Here is a 22,962-nt window from a genome sequence, read left to right on the forward strand (position 1 = left end):
TGAGCTTTGCTCATGAACTAGAGGGGACTGCGAGAGACTGACGGGTACATGGAGAGTAGGTCTCGGTCACAGACGAAAAGCAGTGTGAGCACCGCACCCGGGCCCAGAGGTTGCCTCCCTGTGTAGACCGGCCGCTCTGATTTGTGTTCTCATCCTGGCAGAGAGCAGCCTCGGGAGCTGGCTGTGGGCACCAGCTCTAAAGGCCACTTGGACCTGAGCAAATTCCTCAATAGACAGCCAAGAAGCAGATACAGAAAGAGGAAAGGCCACAGGTTCTTACTCTCGGTGTGGGCTGCGGTTCTGAGAAACTTCGGAATCGCTGTCTTTGGGGGACAGGGAGCCCTTGTAGGTGTAAAACACGTCTTCAGTTTCCGTAATGTACGTCATCTCATTCGCCAAGTTATCAGCAGAGGAGTGGCGGGGCTTCCTGATTTCGTGCCGGAGCCGAGGACTTCGCCTGGGTGGGGAGAGGTTAAGTTCAAAGCGCTGAAAACAAATTCGACACAGAGAATTTGACCAGGCATCATGATGGGGATCGTGTGCTGGCCTTGCTAAGGAGGCCTGGGCTGATGCTGCTACCAAGTCAGAGCCAGGTAGCTTATTCCTGTTGACCTAGCGTCAAGACGTCATACTAGGTGCCAATCAAAATTTTTCGCACCAATTTGAACAACGTAAACAAAAATTTTAGGAGCCAAAGTGAATTTCTTGGCAAAACGCAAACCTTATTTCCTTTACATACATCCTTTTGTGTGAATTTCACTTGATCCCAGAAGGGAATGTTTGCTTTTCAAACTACATTCCTTATTAGCCACATGTGGGGAGATGGACGTCCAAGTGTTGCCTTGCTCTTGCAGCAGTAACCAAGTGACCTTGGGCAAGTCCCCTGTACCTGAGGGCCTTCCCTGCACTTACGGCTCCTAAGAATGAGCCAACTGAAGACACTTTCTCAGAATGCTGGGTCAGCACCTGGGCACCTGCAGCAGGTCATCCTGGGCATGCTCTCTTCCCTCACAGTGTTTCCATCTTCCCTCTCTCTGTTAGCTATTTCTCCTTGGGACTGTCTGGACCCCCATGACTTGCAATCTCCCCAAGTCCAGATAATCAATAGTGCTGTGTCCTGTGACTCTCTTAGGAGAGGGCCTATAATTAGCATCAAGAGCTCTAGGGCACGAGGGTGGCAATATCCAGCCCGGCTGTTCTGGATCCCACCCAGGGCTCTCTGGTTCCTGGCGCTGCTGCCAGAGAGAGTTCCAGATAAAGGAAGCTGCTACTTTATAGAGCATAAATGTATCCCTTTAGGATCCTGGAAGATCAAAACATTTTAAATCTTGGAAACCAAGAAGCAAGTCTATCCATCAGATCATGATTTCTGATACTGAAAATTATCTTCACTCTGCTCAGGGCATCTGGCGCCCGGCAGAGGGTCCTTTCCAGCAGGCCCTGCAGACAGCCTATCTCCCTGGCTCTGTCCCAGTTTCCCTTTGTCCTCGGAGATCCTGGCTCAGGGACTCACAGGCTCTCCTGTCTTAAAGCCACACTGTTAATTCCAAGTGGAGCTGGGGCAAGACTTCCCTGCCTGCTTCCCGTCTTGCTGATGCCTGGCCTCTCTGCAGACAGGCACAAAAATGGGCTGGTATCTTTGGGGTCATTATAATAATATAACAGTAACAGAAAAATTCTACCTGGCTCTTTTAAAATAAAGTCATATACAGCAAACTTAAGAAAATTGCTTATATGAATATAAAATGACTATTTGTGGTAATTTTCATGACCCTTACATAGAAGGAAAACTGAGGTCAGAGAGGTAAAAAAATGAACTTAATTAGCAGAAGAGCTAAGCTCTGCATTTGGGTCTTCCAGCTGCAAACCCAAATGGCCACGTCCTTCCTTTTTACCCCTTCGCTCCAGAGCTAGGGATGGAACCCAGAGCCCTGTGCACGTTGGCAAGGGCCCTTCCACCAGCCACACCCCCACCCGCTCACATCTCCCTCCTTTTTAGCTGCTGCACCCTTAAAAGTTAGCAGCCCCCCACCAAGGGTGTTTGCTGCTGTTGCTGAGGGTCACACAGCCTCACTTCACTTACATCACATATTTTTATCGACTATTTCCAAAGTTTATTTTGTGTGATATTAACAGGAAATGTAAGGCTAAATAAAGTTACTTGTGCTTCTTCACCACAGGACTTCTCAGAGCATTTAATATGCTAACGCACACCACAACTCTAAGAAGGCGTTTCCGCAGGTGACAGCTTCCAAATTTATTAAGACTGAATGTGTTTTTTAAAAAAACACAGTTGAATAGGAGGAGTAACTCCTAATGTTCTAGTATGGTAGGGTAACTGTGGTTGACAGCAACTGTATACTGCAAGGTGAGTAGGAGAGAGGATTTTGAATGTTCCCAACTCAAAGAAGTGATAAGTATTTGAGGTGATGGATATATCAATTACCCTGATCTGGTCATTACACACTGTACACCTGGGCCAGAACATCACACTGTACCCCATAAGATGTGCAGTTAATGTTAATTTAAACATTTAAAAAAATTTTAAAGAACATTTCAACATTATATACTATGGAAATGTTTAGCTAGGCTTGTAGACTTCAGGAAAACAGTTATCTCTACAACAGCCCAAAATGCACACAGAGACTCTGACTGCAGGCCATCTGTGTTTAGGAATTTATAGGCAGAGAGAGAGCGCGTGTCTGTTGGTGGGTGGCACAAAGGAGGACATACCAGTTGGGGGTGATAGGAGGGGACCGGGAAGGCAGGCTCTTGGTTTCTAGATGCTCCACTGATAAGGACCTCCGCATGGCAGGGTTCCACACCATTCCTCCAATCACCTTTTTGCAATATTGGCTATTTACAGACCTGAAAAATCAGACACAGGTTCACTTTCCCCACTGACACTGCCAGCAAGAAAAGAAAGCACAGCACTCGTGATGAGAATCAGAGTCTCCCCACACTCCTGCCCAGACGGACAGCTGCTCAACCCTAGGTGACACCAACCAGGTTCTCGGGAGCAGAGCTGGAGAAACTGTCCTTAGGAGGGTCCTTTCCACCCTGGCTTTTCCTTATGGTATTTCTTTTGGTAAAAATGTGTTCATGTTTCCACTACTTTAAGCTACCTGGTTGCTTCCAGGATATAACCAAACCTTACCAGATTAGAAGGAATGCCAGGATAGCTCGCAGAAACACAGTTCAAGTAACTTCGAGGGATTCTCACTTTACTCACATTGGCATGAGTGAAAATATTAACCATCCCTCCGGATGCTCTTTGTCACCCTGGCTGGCAGAAGCTGTCCCTGTAAATCACTGATAACTGACAGAGAACCTAAGGATATACTTAGAAAGTACAATTTCACCCGTGTTTTTTGAAGGTTACATCTGAATCTTAGTTATACTTAGAGAATTTAAATCTTGGAGAAAGAATTATTTGAGAGAATAGCCTGAAGTTCATTAAAGGCTAACGCTTTTGGTTCTGGTATTGTAAACGTTCAACTAAGTTCTAATGTCTTAGGAAAACATTCCACATATTTCCTTGTGGCCTAAAACCAACCCATCAATAAAAACAAAGACAGACAAAACCAAACTCCCCTTAGAATGTCACATATTAATTTACAATAATAAAGGCCAGTTGCCCTGATGGAAATGCTCACGGGGGCATCACGAGGAGGACCTTCCCTCTGAGGTTGATCTACATCAGAAACCACGTGACCATTAAAACAAGGGGAGCTAGCTGCTCAAGTCCCAGGATTAACGTATCAAATCCCCAAAGCCCGTGTCACAGGTTAACGGGTTGACGAGTGTTCCGTTGTCCCGTAAGCTTGGAAAATTCCAGGATGCAAATGTGCAGATTTATGTCTAGGCGTGGGCAACCACGTCACCTTTCTAAGCCTCGGTTTCCCCATCTGTGAAGTAGATGGAGGTGACGAGAGCTGAAGGCACAGCACGCTGAAGCTGGTCCTGGGGTGAAGGAGTGCTGACTCGCGCCCCAGCTCACCAACCCCCAGGCCCCGAGGGACCCCTTGGTGACTAAAGATGGCTGGTAGTTCTTTGACTCTTTGCCCTGTGCTGCCCGGGACAGCTTTAATTGACAAAGGCACTTGCCAGATCCAGGCCTCAGCCTTGGGAGGACTGGCTGGTTCTGCCTTTGGCTCCTGAGGCTTTGAGCCTCCAAAGAAGAAATTCAACTGCCCAACTGTAGAGTCTACCTGAAGAGGCTGAGGGGACTGGGTGGGTCATTCCACCACACACCAGGCACGGGTTGAGCAAGTAGTTCAAAAGACACCAAGCCTTGGAGAGAAACTGTCTTGGACCCTCCAGACAAGTCCAGCCACCAGCTATGACATTCTTGTCTATACCACATGGAGCAGAACAGTCCTCTGTCTAAGATCCTTGAATTCCTACCCCACAACATCTTAAAATACAATAGAATGGTTGCTTAAAGCCACCGAAATAGACACAGTTTATTACATAACAGTACATCACTAGAACCCAGCCCCCTGGCTGAGGAGTACGTTTTGTAGAGGAAGAAACTGAAGCACCAAACTAAAATCCAAGTGGTCCAGGGAGGATTTAAACCTGGCTGCTCAGCCCTGGGACTCATGCTGTCTAGGCCCTCACAATGACACCTCGCATCTGGCCTGGACGGCCAGGTCCCACCTAAGTCAATACTATGTACCAGTACATTCTGACTGAATAAAATTGCTTTATTCTAATTAACTCATAAATAATGTCACAACAGTTTTCAGAGGTCACACATTCACACAGTCGCAAACTAAAACCATCTCAGTGACCTTCCTACAGAGCAAGATCACCTGCACGGCTGCTATTCCAAAGAAGGGTCACTGGTGGTCACACCACATGCTTTCACTCTCCAGTATCTTCTTATACTAAGTAACTTGGTCACGAGAGCTGATTTTCCACTTCTTGATCAGATGCCTTCATTTGCAGATCTGTACTGTCACAGCACCTCACTGAAACCTTCTCGGAGCTTAATGTCGCTGGGCTTCTGGGCACACTCAAGAAACTATTTTGTCTTACAGAATCAAGGGCCACCAAGTGCTGCTGCTGTGCCAGCTGGGTTCCTGGGAGCTGCTCCTAAATGATATTGGGCCCTGGGGCTCAGAGTTACTTCCTCGGTGGAAGCCCTAGCGATGACGGCAGGACCCAGTGAGTGCCCAGTGCGGGGCCCACAGTCATGCAGCTGCAGGGGTTTCCAGACCTGGCTGCCAGACAGCAGCAGCAGGTGAGCACCCTGCGGACAGTGGGGTTGCCTCTGATGCCCAGCTTCTGTGCTGGCCTGGGTGCAGCTCTCACCCAAGGGACCCTGCTGGCCAGAGGAGCCATGCAGGAAGTTAGGCTTGGGCTTCCATGTGGCATGCTAAGTGTGCACTGGCTTGACACCTAGAAGCACCACCAATAAATTATTCTCAAGACTTATTCAGGGATAGCTACTGAGTGAGTAAATTACTAGACAGTACTGTAGGAGCTAAGAACTTTATATGTGCTCTTGGATCATGGGAAGCCGAGAGAGAGCATTGGGTAATGAGTGGCATCCCTGATACTAAATCTGCCACTTTCTGAGTCTGTTCCCAATGACTTCAGACAAGGGGAAAGTCCTAAAACACCTGATGCAGTTCCACACCACGTAACGAATCTGACGTGAGCCTCATTTAGGAACAACCACATAACAAATCACAGAAACTCAGAGAACCAACGAATGATTTAGAAATTCTAAGAATAACTTAGTAAACAATTTCTGCTGCCTCTTATACTTGGAACAAAGAAATAAAACAAAAAACTGCATGGTTATTTTTAGAGACTAAATACGTTTTAATCTAAATTTAAAATTTTAAATATACAGATGAATCATACATAGATCTCCCTTACTTTACTACTCATTAAATATTCTCAATATGATTCCCATGGGTAATAATACCTATCTCATAGGACAGCTGTCAGAATAAAATATAATTAAATGTGTGCCTGGCATAAAGTAAACGCTAGGTAACTGTCAACTGTAATTACTAATATTTTGTAATAGTTATGAAATATATTCCAAGGTCACCTGACTCTGGAAACCTTTTCTTCTGTTCATTCATCTTCATGAAGCACCTGAAGGGATTAATGTTCTGTGGAGAGGCTGCTGAGTGGCCTCAGTGGGAATGTCCAACATGCTGCACCAGGACGACCCTCGGAGCCCTTTTACTAGACAGGGTGCAGGGGCAGCTGCACCCCGGGTTGCTTGGGAGCTCTGAGGACAGCAGAGCTGATGAGGGACCAGAAACAAACGCTGAGAATATGACACACCTGGGCGTGTGCACGGACACTGCCACCCCCAGGAACTCTTCAGCCAGGGTTCAGGATCAGTGCCTAGGCTCAAGGTCACAGCATTCCCTCCTCGGCCCAAGGACATCGACTACCCAGTGGTGACTAGCCTTCTAGTGTGGACACTGCCCCTAAAAAAAAAACATACTCACTTTTTGGGGTTCCTGGAGCCCAGAGTCCAGTACTGAGGCAGAACATTCTTTTCCTGAGGTAGTAACTTCTTTGCCTGAAAGAACGTATGGTGCTCGACACAGGATTTCCACAAGTTTTTGCAAGACCGGTAATTTAGCATGTTGAAGGCCACGATATGTTCCCTGGATTCAGTCTGGGAGGAAAAACAAGAGATTTCATCTGCATAGATGAAGGCCTTGGGTGTGCTTTAGCCACTATGGGGGCAACCAGGAAAGATGCAAGGGACAGTGTCACGGAATGTTCCAGAGCAGGACTGTTCACCCTCGTTGTGAATGCAGTGGTAAAGGCCACAACCCATTCCTCGTCGGAAGGCCTTCAGCAACACTTGTTTCAAGTCTCCTTACATTTCGAGGTTGGATCTATTTGGGGCCACCATCCAACATGCTCCTTTTAAAATTTAGCGCTGTGAACATCTCTGTTCTGAAGAAATACCCTTTGCCCTACCAGACAACAGCAACTTCATAACCTGGCGATTTCTCCACTGCTTCCCACAGAGCACAGAGAGAAGCCCAGTATGGTGACATGATAAGCATTTTAATCCCTGGCTCTGCCTTCATTCTGCGTGGGTTCAGGTTTTCTAGTTTCTTGTGCGTTTTAGAGTCGTGCTGGGGGGTCAGCTGGCCCAGATTCTTGCCCTCATTTGCTCTGAGCCCAAATGCTCCCTCCTTTCTAAGGGTTCTTTGCTATGTGGGGCCATTTTAAGGACATATTATCTTTGAAAAATTGGGAAATGGACATAATGACAGCAGGTGGCATGTATGAATCACAACAAGACTGTATGGTGTGGGAAGTGCAGGCATCCCAGACTCCTAACGATCTGTTCCAATTCCAGCACCCCCAACCCTGGCAGTGGGAGCCTCAGCTTCCTCACCTCTAAACCTGCTTCTCCCTGTGGCAAAGCAAACAGTTATCTAGGGTTTTATCAGCCTCCTCCGGAAGACGCGGGACACAAGCCACCAAGCTCTAAACACACCAAGGGAAGGAAGTGGCCCTGCAGACGTTTCCTGCAACTCTGCATGGGCTCTGGTGGCTGCGCTGACCATGCCCTTTCATTTCATCCTCCCCGTCCCTGAGAAGAGGACTTTATTTATTTATTTCAGGCTGGGGAGGTTACAGCCCTGCCCAGCTGGTGAGGGAAAGAGGTGCAACCTGAACCCACCACCTCTGACTTCAGAGCAAGTACATTCTCCAACCAGAGAAGCAGACGCCGACGGAGAGCACTGCTGGACCCTCCAGACCCAGTGCCACCGTGCTCTTTTGTCCCTGTTACATAGGTGGCCATCTGCCTCCTACCCCTGAAGAACTAAGGGCTGAGGTAACTTCAAAACACAGGAAAACAAAGCAGTGCAGACACAACTCACCTGTTTTTGTCGCTGATGTATAAAGAACTTTTTCCTTTTGAAAGAAATTTTGAGAATGTTCACCCTGCAGAAAGTCAAACAGAACACAAAAACCAAAAACTAAACAAAATGCAAAATAACACACACATCGGGAATCAGCCAGTGGTAGCCGACCCCCTTCAGTATGTGTCCTCTAGTCCATGGTCCTGACGCGGGGGGCTCCCGGCTTCCTGGAGAGCACTTCACCATGAGCAGCGGCCGCCCATCACCTCCACCAGACACCAGGAGCCGACTGAGCTGGGTCTCGCACGGAGCCGCTGGACTGTGATGTAGCTTTCAAATAACAAGCACGGATGGGCCATGCGCTCTCAGTGCTGTGAGCTTCTTTTGTGACACTACAGCCCTGCAGAGCTGGTGGACACGTGGGGAAGACAGCTGAGGGCAGTGCAGAGCAGCAGCAGACAGGCCTGGGTCAGCATCCCAGCTCCATTACTTAACGGCCACGTGTCAAGCAGCCTCTCTATCACACACACATACAGAATTAAAGACGTCATTAGCAGGATATATTTTTATATACCAGGCCAGTGTGAAGAACTTTACAAATATCCCCTCCATTTAGTCTTGCAACAAATCTGAAAAGTGCATACTGTTATACTGTACCCAGTTTTCAGATGAGGAAACTGAGGCTTGGAGACATTGCAGAGGTGCTCAAGATCACTTGGTCAGGAATGCTGGCAGCCAGGATCTGTACCTAGCACCTTCCTGAATCCAAAGCCCGTGCTCTTGGGCCCTACAATGTGAAGGCTCCTACACGGTAGCAGTAACACTATCTCACAAAGTGGTCTTGTAAGGGTTCAAGTGATTAGGCATGTCAAGTCCTGAGTATGATGCTTGACATATAGTAGGCCTTCAGTGCTTGTTCCTTTCATTAAAACTGGTTAAAGAATTCATTTTTTAAATCAATTTCATTCACACTACTGTAATCCACACAAGGAACGCCCATTTCCCCACTAAAGACTACTTTAGTAATACTTCAGGGAATAAAGATTCTATCAATCTCTAGGATCATATGAAGACCTAGGTAGAGCATTCTAGAACAGAGAGACTGGTGGGGTAAACTGAAAATCCATACATGTGACATTTATCCAGATGCATCAGCAGTATGTGGTCTGCCTACAGTACATATAAAGTATTAAATAATGCATGATCTGTGGTGCAGATGAACTTGTTTGACAAGTGAATTTCTGGGGTGCTTGCAGGCTAACTAGCAAGGACCAGAGCTGTTAGGTTCAACGCTTGTGAGGTACTTGTCCTTGCATGAGAATACCCTGCCTGCCATCTCCCTGGTCTCCTTGCTGCTCTCCTGTGCTAAAGGGCAGACACAGGCACTCCTGTTTTAAAGGAGTCAGGATACCCAACTGTGAGCTTCTGAATTCTTACCTTGCTTTGCCCATGGGAATCTGTGGGCCTCTAGCTCCCCCCTGTCTTCACATACAGGGACCCCTGCTCACCCCAATTTCTGTACTTGACAGCATTCTCTGCCAGAGCAAATCTGATGAAGTGCAGACACAATCCGTATTATTCCAGGATAAAGTCCCTACAGTGGTTTCCTACTGTCCTCCATTCATTCATAAGGGAAGAAAAAAATGTACAAAGGGTCTAGATGTCTGAAGTCCAATGTCAAGCCCTGGGCACACAGGGAACAAATAAAACACTGATGCAGATAACTGTGAACTGCAAATGTGTACTATCAGTCATGGTCAAGGCAACACTACGAGTGAGAAAGTCCAGCACCTCATCACCAAGAATGGAGTACACACTCCTGTGGCCAGAGGCCCTCCCCCGCCAGGCCTCTCTCCCACCACTCCCCCCATCCACACTGTGCTCCAGACTGGACCACCCACCTCCCCTTGACTTACCGCATGTTCTTACATTTCTGAAACCAAATGCATACTGCACCTTTCCTCGGAAATTTATTCCACCCGGCCAAAGCCCATTCGGTTTAGTGTTTACCTATGTGGGCTCAGGGGGATTCCCGAAGTCCGCCTACAGTACTTATTTACTGCCCTGGGGCCACCATTTGGGGTTAGCCTCCTGTCTTTGAGGTTTGCATCATGGGCAGGGACAGACCTCAACATGACCCACCTGGAGGTTGAGAGGTTAGGCAGTTAGAGGCAGGTCTGCAGGTGAGCCCAGGAGCGGGCGGGGTGTCAAGTCCTTTGTCCCATGAAGCCCTTGCCTGTAGGGCTTTAAGAGGTTCAGCTGCAGAAGAGCTGGACCCAGTGGCTTCTGCCCTGTGGCTTTTGGGGAAGCCTCCAGCGCCTGGAGGGAGAGTGAGCCATGTGCCTACCACACACAGTTCTGGTCCTGGGCAGGCTGGAGAGCTGCCCAGGCCACGTCCCAGCTAGGAAGCCCAGACTCAGTCTCCTGCTTCCCAAGGGGGGTTTATAACAAGTCAAAGGGAAAGGAAGACAGGGGAAAAGATCCTGTAAGCTGTTATACTGATTTTGTTGTGAAAACTGGATAGGACTGACATGTTTTCCTTTTGAAAAACAGATACCCTGTAACACTGGAAGCCGGTGTCTGTAAACACATATCCTATTGAAGCACTTTCCCACAAATGCAATTTTTAGGGGTGGCACAAGCATTCAGCGTGGAGTGTGATCTGGGTGTAAATTTCAACTGTACCAGGCAGCAGCAGTTGATCCCAAACAAGTTCTCCCTTCTTTGTGCCTCAGTTTCCTCTTCTGTGAAACGGGGGATAACAACAGTGCTTACTCCAGGTTTAAAAGAGATAACAGATAAAGTACACGGCAACACGAGTTGAACACAGCAGCACGACTTGAACACAGCTGATACCAATAATGATGACTGTCATTATTATTATCCCTCTAATTTTACAAACTTATAGGATAGTTTTTTTCTGTTGTAGATAATGCTATGATGAACATCTTTAGGTCCCAATTAGTGAGGCTCTGCTGCGGGGAGACAGGCAGATTTAGACCCCAGGGTCAAGTTCAGCGTGGTTCAGACCTGGCACTCAATCTTGTCCCTGATTTCCTTCCTCGCAGCCCCTCTTCTTTACCTGCTTGTATTTCTGCTTCTGCGCCTCCTGCGGACTACAGACATCACTCCCTCAGCTCCCCTGGCAAATCTGCCCCCCCTCACTGCACACCACCACTGCACTGTCATCTATAAAGATGATATTATTTTGCTGTGTTTCCCTAAGCATCCTGTCAGCTGGTACCTCAGGCTCCAGCTTCTCTCCAAAATTCAGTTCAACCCTGATGCAGCCCCTCCTCTCTGGGCTGTTGCTTCCCATGATTTCAGTGACCCATGGACAACTGTGGTCTGAAAATGTCAACATTTGTGTTGACTTTTTAAAGAAAAAGACCACATTTCACACAAGTTTTATTACAGTATTTTGGATTTTTGTTTACTTTACAGTACTAAGGACTGAACCTCTGATCTGCATCTCTCCAGCTCTTTTTATTTTTAAGATAGAATCTTGCTGAGTTGCCCAGGCTGTCCTTGAAGTTTTGATCCTCCTACCTCAACCTCCCGAGAAGCTGGAATTACACCTGGGAGTGCACCACCACACCTGGCTTCTACAGCATATTAATGCAATTGTTCTATGTTACTATTATTAATTGCAGTTAATCTCTTACTGTGCCTGACTTATAAATTAAACTTTATCACACATATGTATGTACAAGGAAAAGCTCATAGTGTATACAGGGTTCAGCACTACCTGCAATTCCAGGCAACCCTGGGAGTCTTGGATTGTACTGCAGATGCAGAGGGATGGGAAGGCTTTCTTAACTCTGACCCACTTCATACCATTTATCCACCATGTTTCCGCAGAGTACCCCAGACTACAGAATGACTGGGGGGAGAGGATGCTAATGAAAACCAAACTCTACATTTCCCAGGTTTACTAAATTTGGATCAAATTCTGAGGTCTGAGGTTAAAGTTTGGGAGAAAATCTCTACTCCTCTTTTAGGGAAAAAAAAAAGTGTAAAATTACTTTTGTTCAGCGTACTTTTAAAGCGTGATTCAGACAATAATTAGAACTGTTTTCACTTACCAAGGATAGAAACTTGTGCAAATGTATTTTCGGTACACAGCAATGCCCGCTGAAGCAATTCCAATCATTAGATCTAAATTATGCAGATCCTGTGAAAAGGAAGATCTCAGATTTGCAGTGTTACAGTCTTGCCTAATGCCCACCAGTAACTTGAAAGCACCCAGAGTTTTATAAATAGCAATATGTATAAGCTGCAAAGGGGAAAATGCTACTGAAAACAGGCAAAAATCCCCACTTAATAGCTACTTGAGATCCAAGTACTTGGCACCAAATTCTTCCAAAGTGCGCGCGTGTGCACACACACACACACACACACACACACACAGCTCTTGGTCACCTAGTTTAGAAAGTCACCAGAATCACTTAAATAGACATTCAGTTCTAAATTTTCAAATCAGCATTTGACAGCCACATTAAAATCCGAGAGGCCTCTCTCTGCATGGTTTGTACAATCTCAGCTCCCATTAGGAAAAAGGCTTTCGCTGTTCTGATATGATGAGGGAAAATTACAAGTGTAAAACTGACTCTAAATCCAATTAAGAAATAACTGTTGCTTACGAGTCCAATACAACCGACATTTACTAAGAACATTTACAGAGCGCCAGTCATGCTGTAGTCCTTGGAGACCCCGGAGAAGGGAAGCACAAACACTCCAAGCTGTTTTAAATCCATCTGAATATAAGCAAATAAAACCAAAAAAATACAGATGGCCCCTTCCCTTGAGTCATGTACTTCCTGTTCCCCATCAGATACCTGAGGCTGTAAAGAAGGAGTTTGAGTCGGCGGTTTCAGCTGGGCATGTACCTTTGGTCTGCCACTTGCCAGACATGTTGTTCGGGACTCAGAAGAGCTTTGATTGTTTTTTTCTTTTTGAACACTAGATTACTGAGCCCACCCCAAAGGATTTTGATAGGCTAAAACCAGAGAATATGAGAAGGAATGTAGAACAGGGTTCGGTGTGTGGCATCTAGAATGGGGTTTGGCATATAGTTGGCATGATAAATGCTGATCCCCTTTGGTTGAGGGACATATCGTCTACGAGCAGCAATATGAACAAAGGAAGTTAGAGAAACTGGACAGGGAGAAGGGTTCTACCGTGGCGGAAAGGCCAGAGAGTATTCCTCCTGATAGCAGCCCGACTGAAATCATGTGCTTAGAGCGAGCCAGATTAGCATGATGAAGAACAGGGTCTCATTTAAACAGGACAGCTGTGATTGCCATTTGGAGAAAACAACAAATTAGCAAATGAAATAAAAATTGAGTGAATAAGGAGATGAATGGTTTGAGTAGGCCAAGGACTGGTCTGAAATCTCCCAGTTCTACAGCCTCTCCCTGTGTCCCTCACCCCCGCACCATGGATGGCTGCTGTCCATTAGGTTCCCGCAGCCAACACCACATTCCCCAGCTCCCCTGGCAGGAGGCAGGGCCACGGGACCAGTGCTGGCAATGTGCTCTGAGCAGACATGCCCTGTGCCTCTGCTGCAGCCCTGAAGAGCTGCTGTGGGACCCTCAGGCTCCTGATGACGAGGAAGCCACATGGGAGGAAGACGGAGTCTCCAGTAGCCTAGCCTGCCCTGGAGAGATGGCTGGACCCCACGCAGCAGTGACCTCCTCCTGAAAAGCCAACTCTGTGGTCTCAAGCTATTGACATCTGGGGGGTTTAGTTCACCCAGCACAGCCTGGTGGGACACAACCCCCTCTAATACCTTGTGGGCCTTGGCTAGGCAGCTAAGCATCTGCCTCAGAAACCTTGAGGGTCACTGCACTGACAGTTTGGAGATGGGGAAGACACAGATCAACTCAGAAAGACATAAAATACTGTTTTGCTACTGAATAAATGTCTCCAAAACATTCTGTCAAGGATGAACTATTTGCAAATAAGAGTAATCATTAAGGGTTAAATCCCAGAGTTGGTATTTTGTAAGATCTGCTATCTTTTTCCTGCTTTGTTGGCAAAGTTATGCCTTCCCTACCTCACAGGCTTCTACAGGACCCAAGGGAAACACAGAAATGGAAGTGTTTCTATAAACTGCAGACGCATTACATAGTTACTCAACATCCATGAACCTGTTTTCCCATCTGTAAAATGGGCAAGATTAGAATGCCAATTTGACAAGGTTACTATAATTCTTAAAATGAGACCGGATGGTGTAAAAGTCTGTGGAGCAAAAACTGGCACATAATTGGAGTTCAACTAACATTTACTCCTCGTGGGTGTGATATGGGCAGGTGACAGGTAGAAAACACTAGTATGTCACTGTGAAGGTGGGAGGAAATTAGACAGTGCTGGGGTCATGTACTGAGCTACTTTTTATATCCTCTGTGTAGTCCCCAAGTAGCAGTTTCTCCATCTGTAAAATGGGGACAGTAATACCTAGTTTGTGGCATTATTGGGAGAAAAATTAAATAGTCCACTGGCACCATAGACACCGTCTCACAAATCGCAATAATCTTAAATATTTACTGATTTTCACAATCAAACCACCATCATTTTTTTTTGGGGGGGGGTAGAGTTTCTGATCAAACCCAGGGTCTCATGCTACATTCCCAACCCTTTTTATTGTGAGACAAGGGCTCACCAAGTTTCTGAGGCTGGCCTTGAAATTGAGATCCCCCGCCTTAGCCCCCTGAGTGGCTGGGATTACAGGTGTGCACTACCATGCCCAGCTCCTCCACAATTTTTTTAAAAAAACTGTTTGTAACTAGCTCTAATTTGAGCAGTGGCTGAGTGAAGTGGCAGAAACCTTGACTCATTAAACCTTGAAAAATGGACTTATACACATTTTTTTGCCTGTTTAACCATAATACAGTCTTAGAAAATTATAAGTTTCTATCCCCTGACCTCTCTCAAAAGGGAAAAGTCTTCATGTATAATGGCAACCATGAACAAAGCAAGATAAATGGCCAGCAAAGCTCAGCACGACTTAATAACCCTCTGAGTATCTTTAAAAAGGACTTCTGTTATAATGGGAAAGGAACAGCTTCATAAAAGAATTTTCCAAACTTTTACAATTTAAAAATTAAAAAAGTATATATTTTAAACCGAAACACACTGAGGCTACGTACTCTGCCGCCATGCAGCTCCACCCCATAGAAGTCGAGGGTCCGGGCTATGTTGATGTAGCAGGACTCGGCTTCCGACTGCTTCAGCCCACTGCAGAAGAAAGGTGCAAGTTCACCAGACAAACAGGGAACGTCAACTCCAACTTTTAAAGGTTCAGAAAATCTAGAGGATATGGTAACATTGCTCTGAGGTTAGGAAATGCCTTACATGGCCACTCTCAGACCACCTAACCCTAAACTCTAAGGAACCAGGTTTCCTTCGGTCGGTTGAGTTTGACTTCATCTAGACGTTGTTCACGCAGTGGTGGTGCCCCGCTCAGGGGGCTCTGGGTCTCCAGCCACAGGGGCCCATCCCCTCTCATGGTTCCTGTCCTGATCTTCCTGGGTTACTCAATTCCCAGGTAATCTTGACATCTTTCTGCCTTTGTCTATTCTTTTAGCAGTGGCCTCAAACTTCAAATGACGCTGGCCCTGTGCTATTTTCGGATGCTGACTTCTGCCAGGGGAGCAATTTTGGGAGAGCGACTGGCAGTGCCTTCTTAGAAGGGACACTGGTTGCTTGCCCTTTGTTTTTATGGCCTTCCTAAGAAGTGAGCAGTCGGTCCCCTGAGAGCTAGCCTCCTGGGCCAGCATGGCTCTTGCCTGACAGGAACTGTACTGCTGCCACACAGCTCTGAGCCCAGTGGGGAAAGGGAGGAGGAGGCTGGAGCTGGGCATATCTGCTGTGGGGAGGCTGGCCCTAGACAGTCACAGGAGACTGGAAGCAGTTTTCACGAGCTGAACCCATGAATGTCCAGCCTGTCAGCCCCTTCTGGCCACCTGTCTGTCTACTCAACGATCCCTGAAGGAAAGGCCTGATTTATTCAACGTGGTACAGCCGAAAGGATTGCCTGGTGGGGGCAATCTGTGGGGCGTTCAGATTTCAAAGCAGGTGTTTCCTTTAGGAATTAAGTGGATTTCAACGACATCCTGAAAAGGAGCACAGCAGCCGTGTCCTACTCTGCTGGCTGGATTTTATACTGCAAAGAAATGCTGGTCATGCTCACTGTATCTGCTACCATCACAGCTCAGAGGTTCAAAAAGCCCTAACATCTTCAAAGAGAATCATGAGCAAAAGGAAGGAGAGTATGCATTAAACAGAAGGTGATGCGATGTCTGAAAATACCCGACCCGAGCTCCCAAAGTAGGCCACCGAGCCCCTCACCTGTGCTGCTCGTGCAGAGACTCCACCTTGGTTAAAAAGTCATCGTTTTGATCTGGAATAAACTGGCTGTCAGCAAGGTAACCTGGATGATGTACGGAAGAATTAAAGTCTCCGAAATGAGCTATTAAAAGACAGAATGAGGGGGAAACTGGAATTAGTTCTGCCTTTTTGATACGGTCTGCATTTATGAGCAGCTACAGAGTCGTGAGAAAACATTAATTGGAAACATCTTCTGATGAGTTCCCCCCACCACCTGCAGCCTCTCAGACTCCACGCTGCTTATCTGAACCCTTGCTGGGGGCCAACACCGGCACACAAGACCGACCCAATTCTCATTCCCCCTGAGGACACACGGAGAACGCTGGAAGAAGGTGCTGGAATCTAGATCCTATCCTGACCCCGCGCCTCCTGCGCCCTGTTCAAGCACTAAGGTTGCCTCACACCCCTGGGGAAGGAAAGAGAAGGGATGCCACCAGGGGAGATGCCGTCCTCATGTCAGCCTCTGGGCACTGTCGCAGCCCAATGTTGGATCAGCTGGCTCTAAGAAATGGGTTTGTGCAGAAGAGAGGTCATGACTCACCCCCTGTGACCTGTGTAAACCCCCAGGATATGCTCAGAGGCCATGGGGGTAAGGGCTAGGTACAGGTGGGGCTAAAAGTCAGGGCCCAGGCAAGGCTGGTGGCAGGATTCCAGGGGAGGAGGACACATTCTAAGAGTGGAGGTGGGGAGATACACAGGGAAGAGGAAGAGGGGCTTTATGAAAGGATTTCCAGACTAACCCCTGTCCCAGATGACGCTTCTCCTTGAAGCCCTGTCCTACTGTCTGCAGACATGAAGTGCTGTCTATAAGGCCAGGTACTCTTGAGGGTTGTTCTGGGCCCAACTGGTACAAATACACATGGCTGCCCCAAGGACTCAGTCCACTAGGTGGACTCCGGCTGAAGAGATCAGGGAAAAGGACCAGGGGCAGGACCTGAGGACACCCAGTTCCCTCCTCCAAGACAGTTTTCTATTTCCATAAAAGCAGGAGAATGGTAGGGCACTTGCCTAGCACGTGGGGAGGCCCAGCACCGCAAGAACACCACCACCAACAACAACAACAACAATAACAAACAGAAGCCAACCTCGAGCTCTGAAGAATAACTGACCTCATGCTTTATTTTCTTGAGTGTGACTAGTATGTTTACAGGAACCACTGAGATGCCTGGACACAGGGTACCAGGGAGAAAAGCATTAGCATCTCCTCATCCAAACCCTTCATGTTAAGGGGAAGAAATTGAAGTTCAGAGAGGAGAATGGATCTACTCCTATCATAGGGCCACTTGTCTGCAGGGTCAAGGCCAGAACCTGGGACTGGAGGCCCTCTCTTAGTGCCCTAACATTTTACCTGCCTTCCTGTCAGGTCAGCAGGCTGCTGCTGGCCATTTGATGATATCCCCCAAAGACCAACTAAATGCTACAAATGTCTTTCCTGGGCTTGAAAGCAGAATCCTATTTAGTTTTCCTCTGTTGGTTTCATGAGTTCATGGAGATCCTCCTGAATGACCTGGTTATCCATCACATTAGCTAACAGTCCCAACCAATCCCAGTGCCACTGTTCTGAACCTCCCTGTTTTCCCTTCAACTCTTAAGCAGCTACTTTGTACAAAGCTCTGTGTTAACCACTAGGGGGAGACAAAGTTAAACAGCCACATAAACATTTGAGAACACTGGGTGGTTTCCACCAGACTTCAATGACGTCATCCCACTTGATTCCTGAGAACCCAGAACTGGGCAATGCTTTTATCCCCATTAAACAGGTAAAGAAACTGAGACTGAAAAAAGGGACCTGCTACTGCCACTACTCCTTGACCATTATTAATTGGGAGCCTAGACCTGACTAGAGTTCCTCCTCTTATCTGCCTACTTCCACTACATGCCCCAAACTCCAGAGTAAAGTTTTCCTATTTGTAGGAAAGCAACACATGCAAAAGTTAATTATAGCAGAACAAAAAGGAAATAAATGCTTCTGTGCAAAATACCTTGACTTTCAAGTTTCATGTTTTTTTGTTTTGGCTGACCAAAAATATGCAGGCATACTTTACTTTATGTAGCAAAGACAGGGTCCAGCCCAGGTTCCCAAGGTGCCATGTTTCCAGCTATCAAGCGGTTCTGCTGGGCAAGTCCTTTATACCTGCTATTATTTCAACTCCCACTTGCTCCCAGAGGCTCTTTATGGGCTCATTCCTGGGATGCTTTTCTGGACTCCCTCCCTCTCTCCCAAGCAGGATGGGGAGTATCACCTGAGCTCATTCTACAGCAAACATCACCGGGTCCTCACCTGCCTCACTAACGGGGTAGAAAGCCCTTGGGGAAAGCAGCGAGCTTTCTCCTTCCTGAAGCTGGCACAGAGTTTGCATGTGGCAGGAGGTCTGAGAATATTATGGAATAAATAAGAATTTCTAAAAGCTTCATTCTTTGTGCCTCATAAACCCTTGACAGGTTACTAGCTATCTTCTATCATCATGTCTTTTTGGATACTTAACCTACAGATCATTTTACTTAAAAAAAAAAAAAAAGTGCTTTTGGTTATCTAATCACTGGTAGGACTTATAAGTCATCCATCTTGGGATAAGTCAGCAAACCTATCTGATAAAATGTAGACATAACTTTTTGATCTGGTAATTTCATATCTAAGAATTAATCTTCTAGACAGGTATGCACAGAAGTATGCAAATATATGTATTTATTTACTGAAGGTAGAGGAATATAAAATGCTTGCCTGACAACTCATGATTTTATTAGCATGGCAGTATTAATATTTCCACTGAAACCTGTATGCATTTTTTTTTTAGGTCTAATCACTTTCTTTAGCCCTCATTTTATCAATCTTTTGTGGGGAGTGGGGGGCGCTGACTATGGAAGGTTGGAACAGGATGCTTTAAATGTAGTTCTTAAATTTTACTCTACATTTAATGCTTGTAACAGGCAATTTTTCACAATAGCTTTCTTCTGGGCAGACAGGAAAATACAGTAAGAGCTGACACTAGGCCAGGTTGTGGGCACTGATCTAAGAGCTTTACGTACATACGTGCTCGTTTTATCTTCACGCCCTGTGAAGTAGATGTTCCCATGTCCCCATTTGACAGGTGAAGAAGCTGTGGCCTGGCAATCTCAAGGTCACACAGGGTAAGTGGAAGAGCCAAGACACAGGTAATCTGGCTTCAGTCCATGTTCTGACTCAGTCAGTGATGATCAAACCATAAAGAATATTTAGCTAGACCACCTTTGCATGTGTTACTAAATTTGAACCAAATAATATTGCAGCCATACTGCGAATTACCGTCACCTCCATTTAACGGACGAGAGACCCAAGGTTCAGAGAGGTAATACCATGTAAGCAGCAAATGGAGCATGCAGGATTTAAGTGGGGTGACTGTCTCCCTTCTAATATCCGTGTCTCTCAAGCCTGGAGCTCCAGCTATGAACACCCAGCTCACTCTGATGTGGGCAAGGTTGGTTTCCTCAGCTGATCCACCCAGCAGAGGTGGGTCTGCAAAACCCAGAGACCCACAGGAGTGCACCCTGACTGATGGCTGAGCCACCTGCTATATGGCTACCACACGCCAGGTCTGTTCCAGTTGTACTGCAGGGAGAGGGAAACTTTCAAATCCACCCAGGACTCCCTGGGCAAGCTCTGAGTGTCCCACTTAGGCAGGAGGAGACGTGGTGAGATGGAGACCAGTGCTGGGTCTTGTCTTACTAGCAAGCAGGCTTGCTGTTTGCTTAAAGGCATGAAGTTGCCCCTGATGTCGTGTTCCCCCACTTCCTAGTTCCATGTATGTGGGCAGGTGAGCTGCAGGCCCAGCTACCTTGCTCTTCACCTTCATCTCTCTTATTTCAGTACTTTGCTGCTAGCGAGGAAGCAGAACTGGGGCTTCCTGGTAACCCTCTTTTGCTATTTTGCTTCTTCTGAGCCTATAGAGTGAATAATTTGGCCAGTGCTTACTCTTGAGACCTGACCATCTTGCTCCCTTAATTGCCCAACATGCAGTCAATTGAGGGGGTAAGAGGCCAAGATGGTTTGGGACTTATGGCAAAGGTAGAGGAGATTTCTTAAGACTTGAGCTATCTACCCTATAACTCTACACAGCAATATGCCTGTGTACTGTACTGGAATCACACAGCTAACTATAAAGTGACATTTTGTCATCCATCTGACTATGTACTCTTTTCACTGTGCAAACCCAGCCTCTATCACAGGACCTGACATGGAGTACCTGCTTGATAAAGTTGTGCTAATTGAACAAGTGGGTTTCTACTCCAGCTTAAACCAGCCCTGATAGAAAATTCCATTTGGACTTTCTATCCAGTATGGCAGCCACTAGCCACGTGTGGCTAGTCCAATCAGAGATGAAAGCATAAGTTCCAGACTGGTTTTCAAAGACAGTATGAAAAAAAATGTAAAATACCTCATTAATAATTTTTATATTGATTACATATTAAAATAATAGCTTGAATACGCTGGGTTAACTAAAACATTAAAAAGTAATCTGTCGGGCTGGGGATGTAGCTCAAGCAGTAGCACGCTCGCCTAGCATGTGTGCGGCCCGGGTTCGATCCTCAGCACCACATACAAACAAAGATGTTGTGTCCACTGAAAACTAAAAAATAAACATTAAAAATTCTCTCAAAAAAAAAAAAAAGTAATCTGTCCTGTTTCATTTTACTGGAAAACTTAGAACTACATGTACGGCTTTTAAATTGTACTTCTAATGGACAGCACTTCTATAGACCAGTTCATAACCTATTAGTTATGAACCTATTTCATTAGTTATAATGAAACTCTAAAAATAAATTCATAAGCTCTCAGCAGTGTTTCAGACAGGCACCAAGCATGCTGCAGGAGTGACTTCCAGCAAATTCCTTGACCTAGCTGGGTCTCAGTTTCCATGTTTATAAGAGATGACCGGTATAAATATTGCTCCACTGGGGTTTGTATGGATATCAAATCCAAATACCTGGGCAAAGCCTCTGGAAAATGCCATGTGTGGTAGCTGTCTGCTGCTTTATGACTCCCTTTGGAGAAGACATCCTGCCAGAGCTCATCCACGCCCTCCCCTGGTGCCATTTCCCTTCATCCAACATCCCCAAGCTGGGGGAGCATCAAAGTCAGGGTACGAGTGGGACTATCTGGACAGCCAGAGATATACTGTCCCTGGGGAAGAGGGACTTGGTCACAGAGGAGGAGCTGGTGGCTTTCTCCATATACTGCTCAGAACAACCTGGCCCTCCATGCCACACTCCCTTGGTGACTTACATTGTACTGCATAGGATGCAAGAACCACAGCGGAGTTCAGAGGGCAGGTCAACCTGTCAGAAGAAAAACGTCTTAGCAAGATCACACAGTCCGGGAGGGCCCAAAACGCTCATAGGTCTTTCTTGTATTAACCACAGAGGACAGCATGACTCATAACAGAGACAACTTTATGATACATTTAATCACTCTTTGAGATTGATTGTAACACACTAAGGATTTTTTTTTTTTTAATAAAAAGAACTTTTTGTGTTTAAAATAACAAATACCACAGATACCAGGAAGCTAGACAGAGTTCTGACACTGGCCAGCAGGTTGGTTGGTCAGATTCATGTCTGAGAGGAATGGTGAGGAATGTAAACTCTTACATCAGTGGGCAGCCTTCAAATCTTTCTAGTAAAGATGCAACACTTTTGGTAGGGCTCTCCGACTGGATTCTTGGGTTCTAGAGACTATGATTTTTGACTATCCCCTTTCTCACATCCTCTTAGAAGGGAAAAGTGAAAAAGCATTTTGCATTTTAACACTTGTAATTCACTAATTAATTGGCTATAATGACTTAAGGTTCCTGTATATATTTGCCCTCCTGAAGATCTATAAGGTTCCATGATTCGTCTGCCTGTCTTCTACCATCTCCAAGAAATCCAGACTTGGGGTGGAATTGTTCTCATTTTCTTCAGAACTCACTTGTCCTCCCAAATGCCCTACTTTCACCAGTGACTCCACCTGTCAGTCACATTTGGAGTCCTGACTGCTCCTTTCCTCCATTCACCTTTGGCTCCATGATCTGTCTCCCTGGGAGCTCTGCCAGGAGACGTGGGGCACAGCTGGATGGGAGCACGGGCTGGGAAAGTGTGAGGTAGAAGGGATCTGATAAAGGGAGGCATCCCCAACAGCAACACCAAGAGGCACTGAGATTTTAAAAGCATTTTCCCAGCAGCGCAGTGGGAAGCGGAGAAAACATGAAGTTTCCATGGCAGCTTATTAAGTTCCCAAGATGTGAAACATCCCGCCCTCTGACTGATCTGCTGGACCCTCCAGGGGTCCCCCTTCCATCCACTGCACCGTGTGCTGATCCCAAGACTGCTTACAAAGGCAGCATTCCCTAGCAGAGAGGCCTCCACCTCCCCTCAAGTAACTCTGGCTTCCTGCTGGCACTTGTGAGAGTCTCTCCAAGTCCATGTCCACGTGCACGTCCCAGGGACGCTCACTGTCCAGTCAATCACCTGGAGATGCAAAAGGCGGAGGGAGAGCAGGCAGTACGTGACAAGCATCAGCCATTCGCTCTCCTCCCAAGAAGGGCCTCGCTGCCATCCAGCCAGCGTCCTTGCTAGAGGAAGAGCAGGTGAATGGGACCTGGGGGACACCTGAGGAGGAAGCTAAGGAGATTCAGTCTGGGTGGAAGCAACAATTTTACAAAGTCACAAGGAAAAACGTTCCCAAAAAGTG

At 46.6% G+C, this 22,962-nt stretch overlaps 1 protein-coding gene across 1 annotated transcript in view; it reads right to left on the reverse strand.

Moving 5' to 3' along the window:
* Ptpn3 (protein tyrosine phosphatase non-receptor type 3) overlaps nucleotides 1-22,962 on the reverse strand; it is a 109,675-nt gene that overhangs the window by 40,756 nt on the left and 45,957 nt on the right. Inside the window, exons 7-14 of the mRNA XM_071600826.1 lie at nucleotides 21,517-21,569; nucleotides 16,218-16,338; nucleotides 15,017-15,104; nucleotides 11,951-12,039; nucleotides 7,884-7,947; nucleotides 6,483-6,655; nucleotides 2,734-2,868; nucleotides 281-457 (exon numbers count right to left, since the gene is read on the reverse strand). Coding sequence (XP_071456927.1) covers nucleotides 281-457; nucleotides 2,734-2,868; nucleotides 6,483-6,655; nucleotides 7,884-7,947; nucleotides 11,951-12,039; nucleotides 15,017-15,104; nucleotides 16,218-16,338; nucleotides 21,517-21,569 — 900 coding nt within the window. The remainder of the gene's footprint in view (nucleotides 1-280; nucleotides 458-2,733; nucleotides 2,869-6,482; nucleotides 6,656-7,883; nucleotides 7,948-11,950; nucleotides 12,040-15,016; nucleotides 15,105-16,217; nucleotides 16,339-21,516; nucleotides 21,570-22,962) is intronic.

This window comes from Marmota flaviventris, chromosome 13 (genome assembly GCF_047511675.1).
Source record: "Marmota flaviventris isolate mMarFla1 chromosome 13, mMarFla1.hap1, whole genome shotgun sequence".
In the NCBI taxonomy this organism is placed as follows: domain Eukaryota; kingdom Metazoa; phylum Chordata; class Mammalia; order Rodentia; family Sciuridae; genus Marmota; species Marmota flaviventris.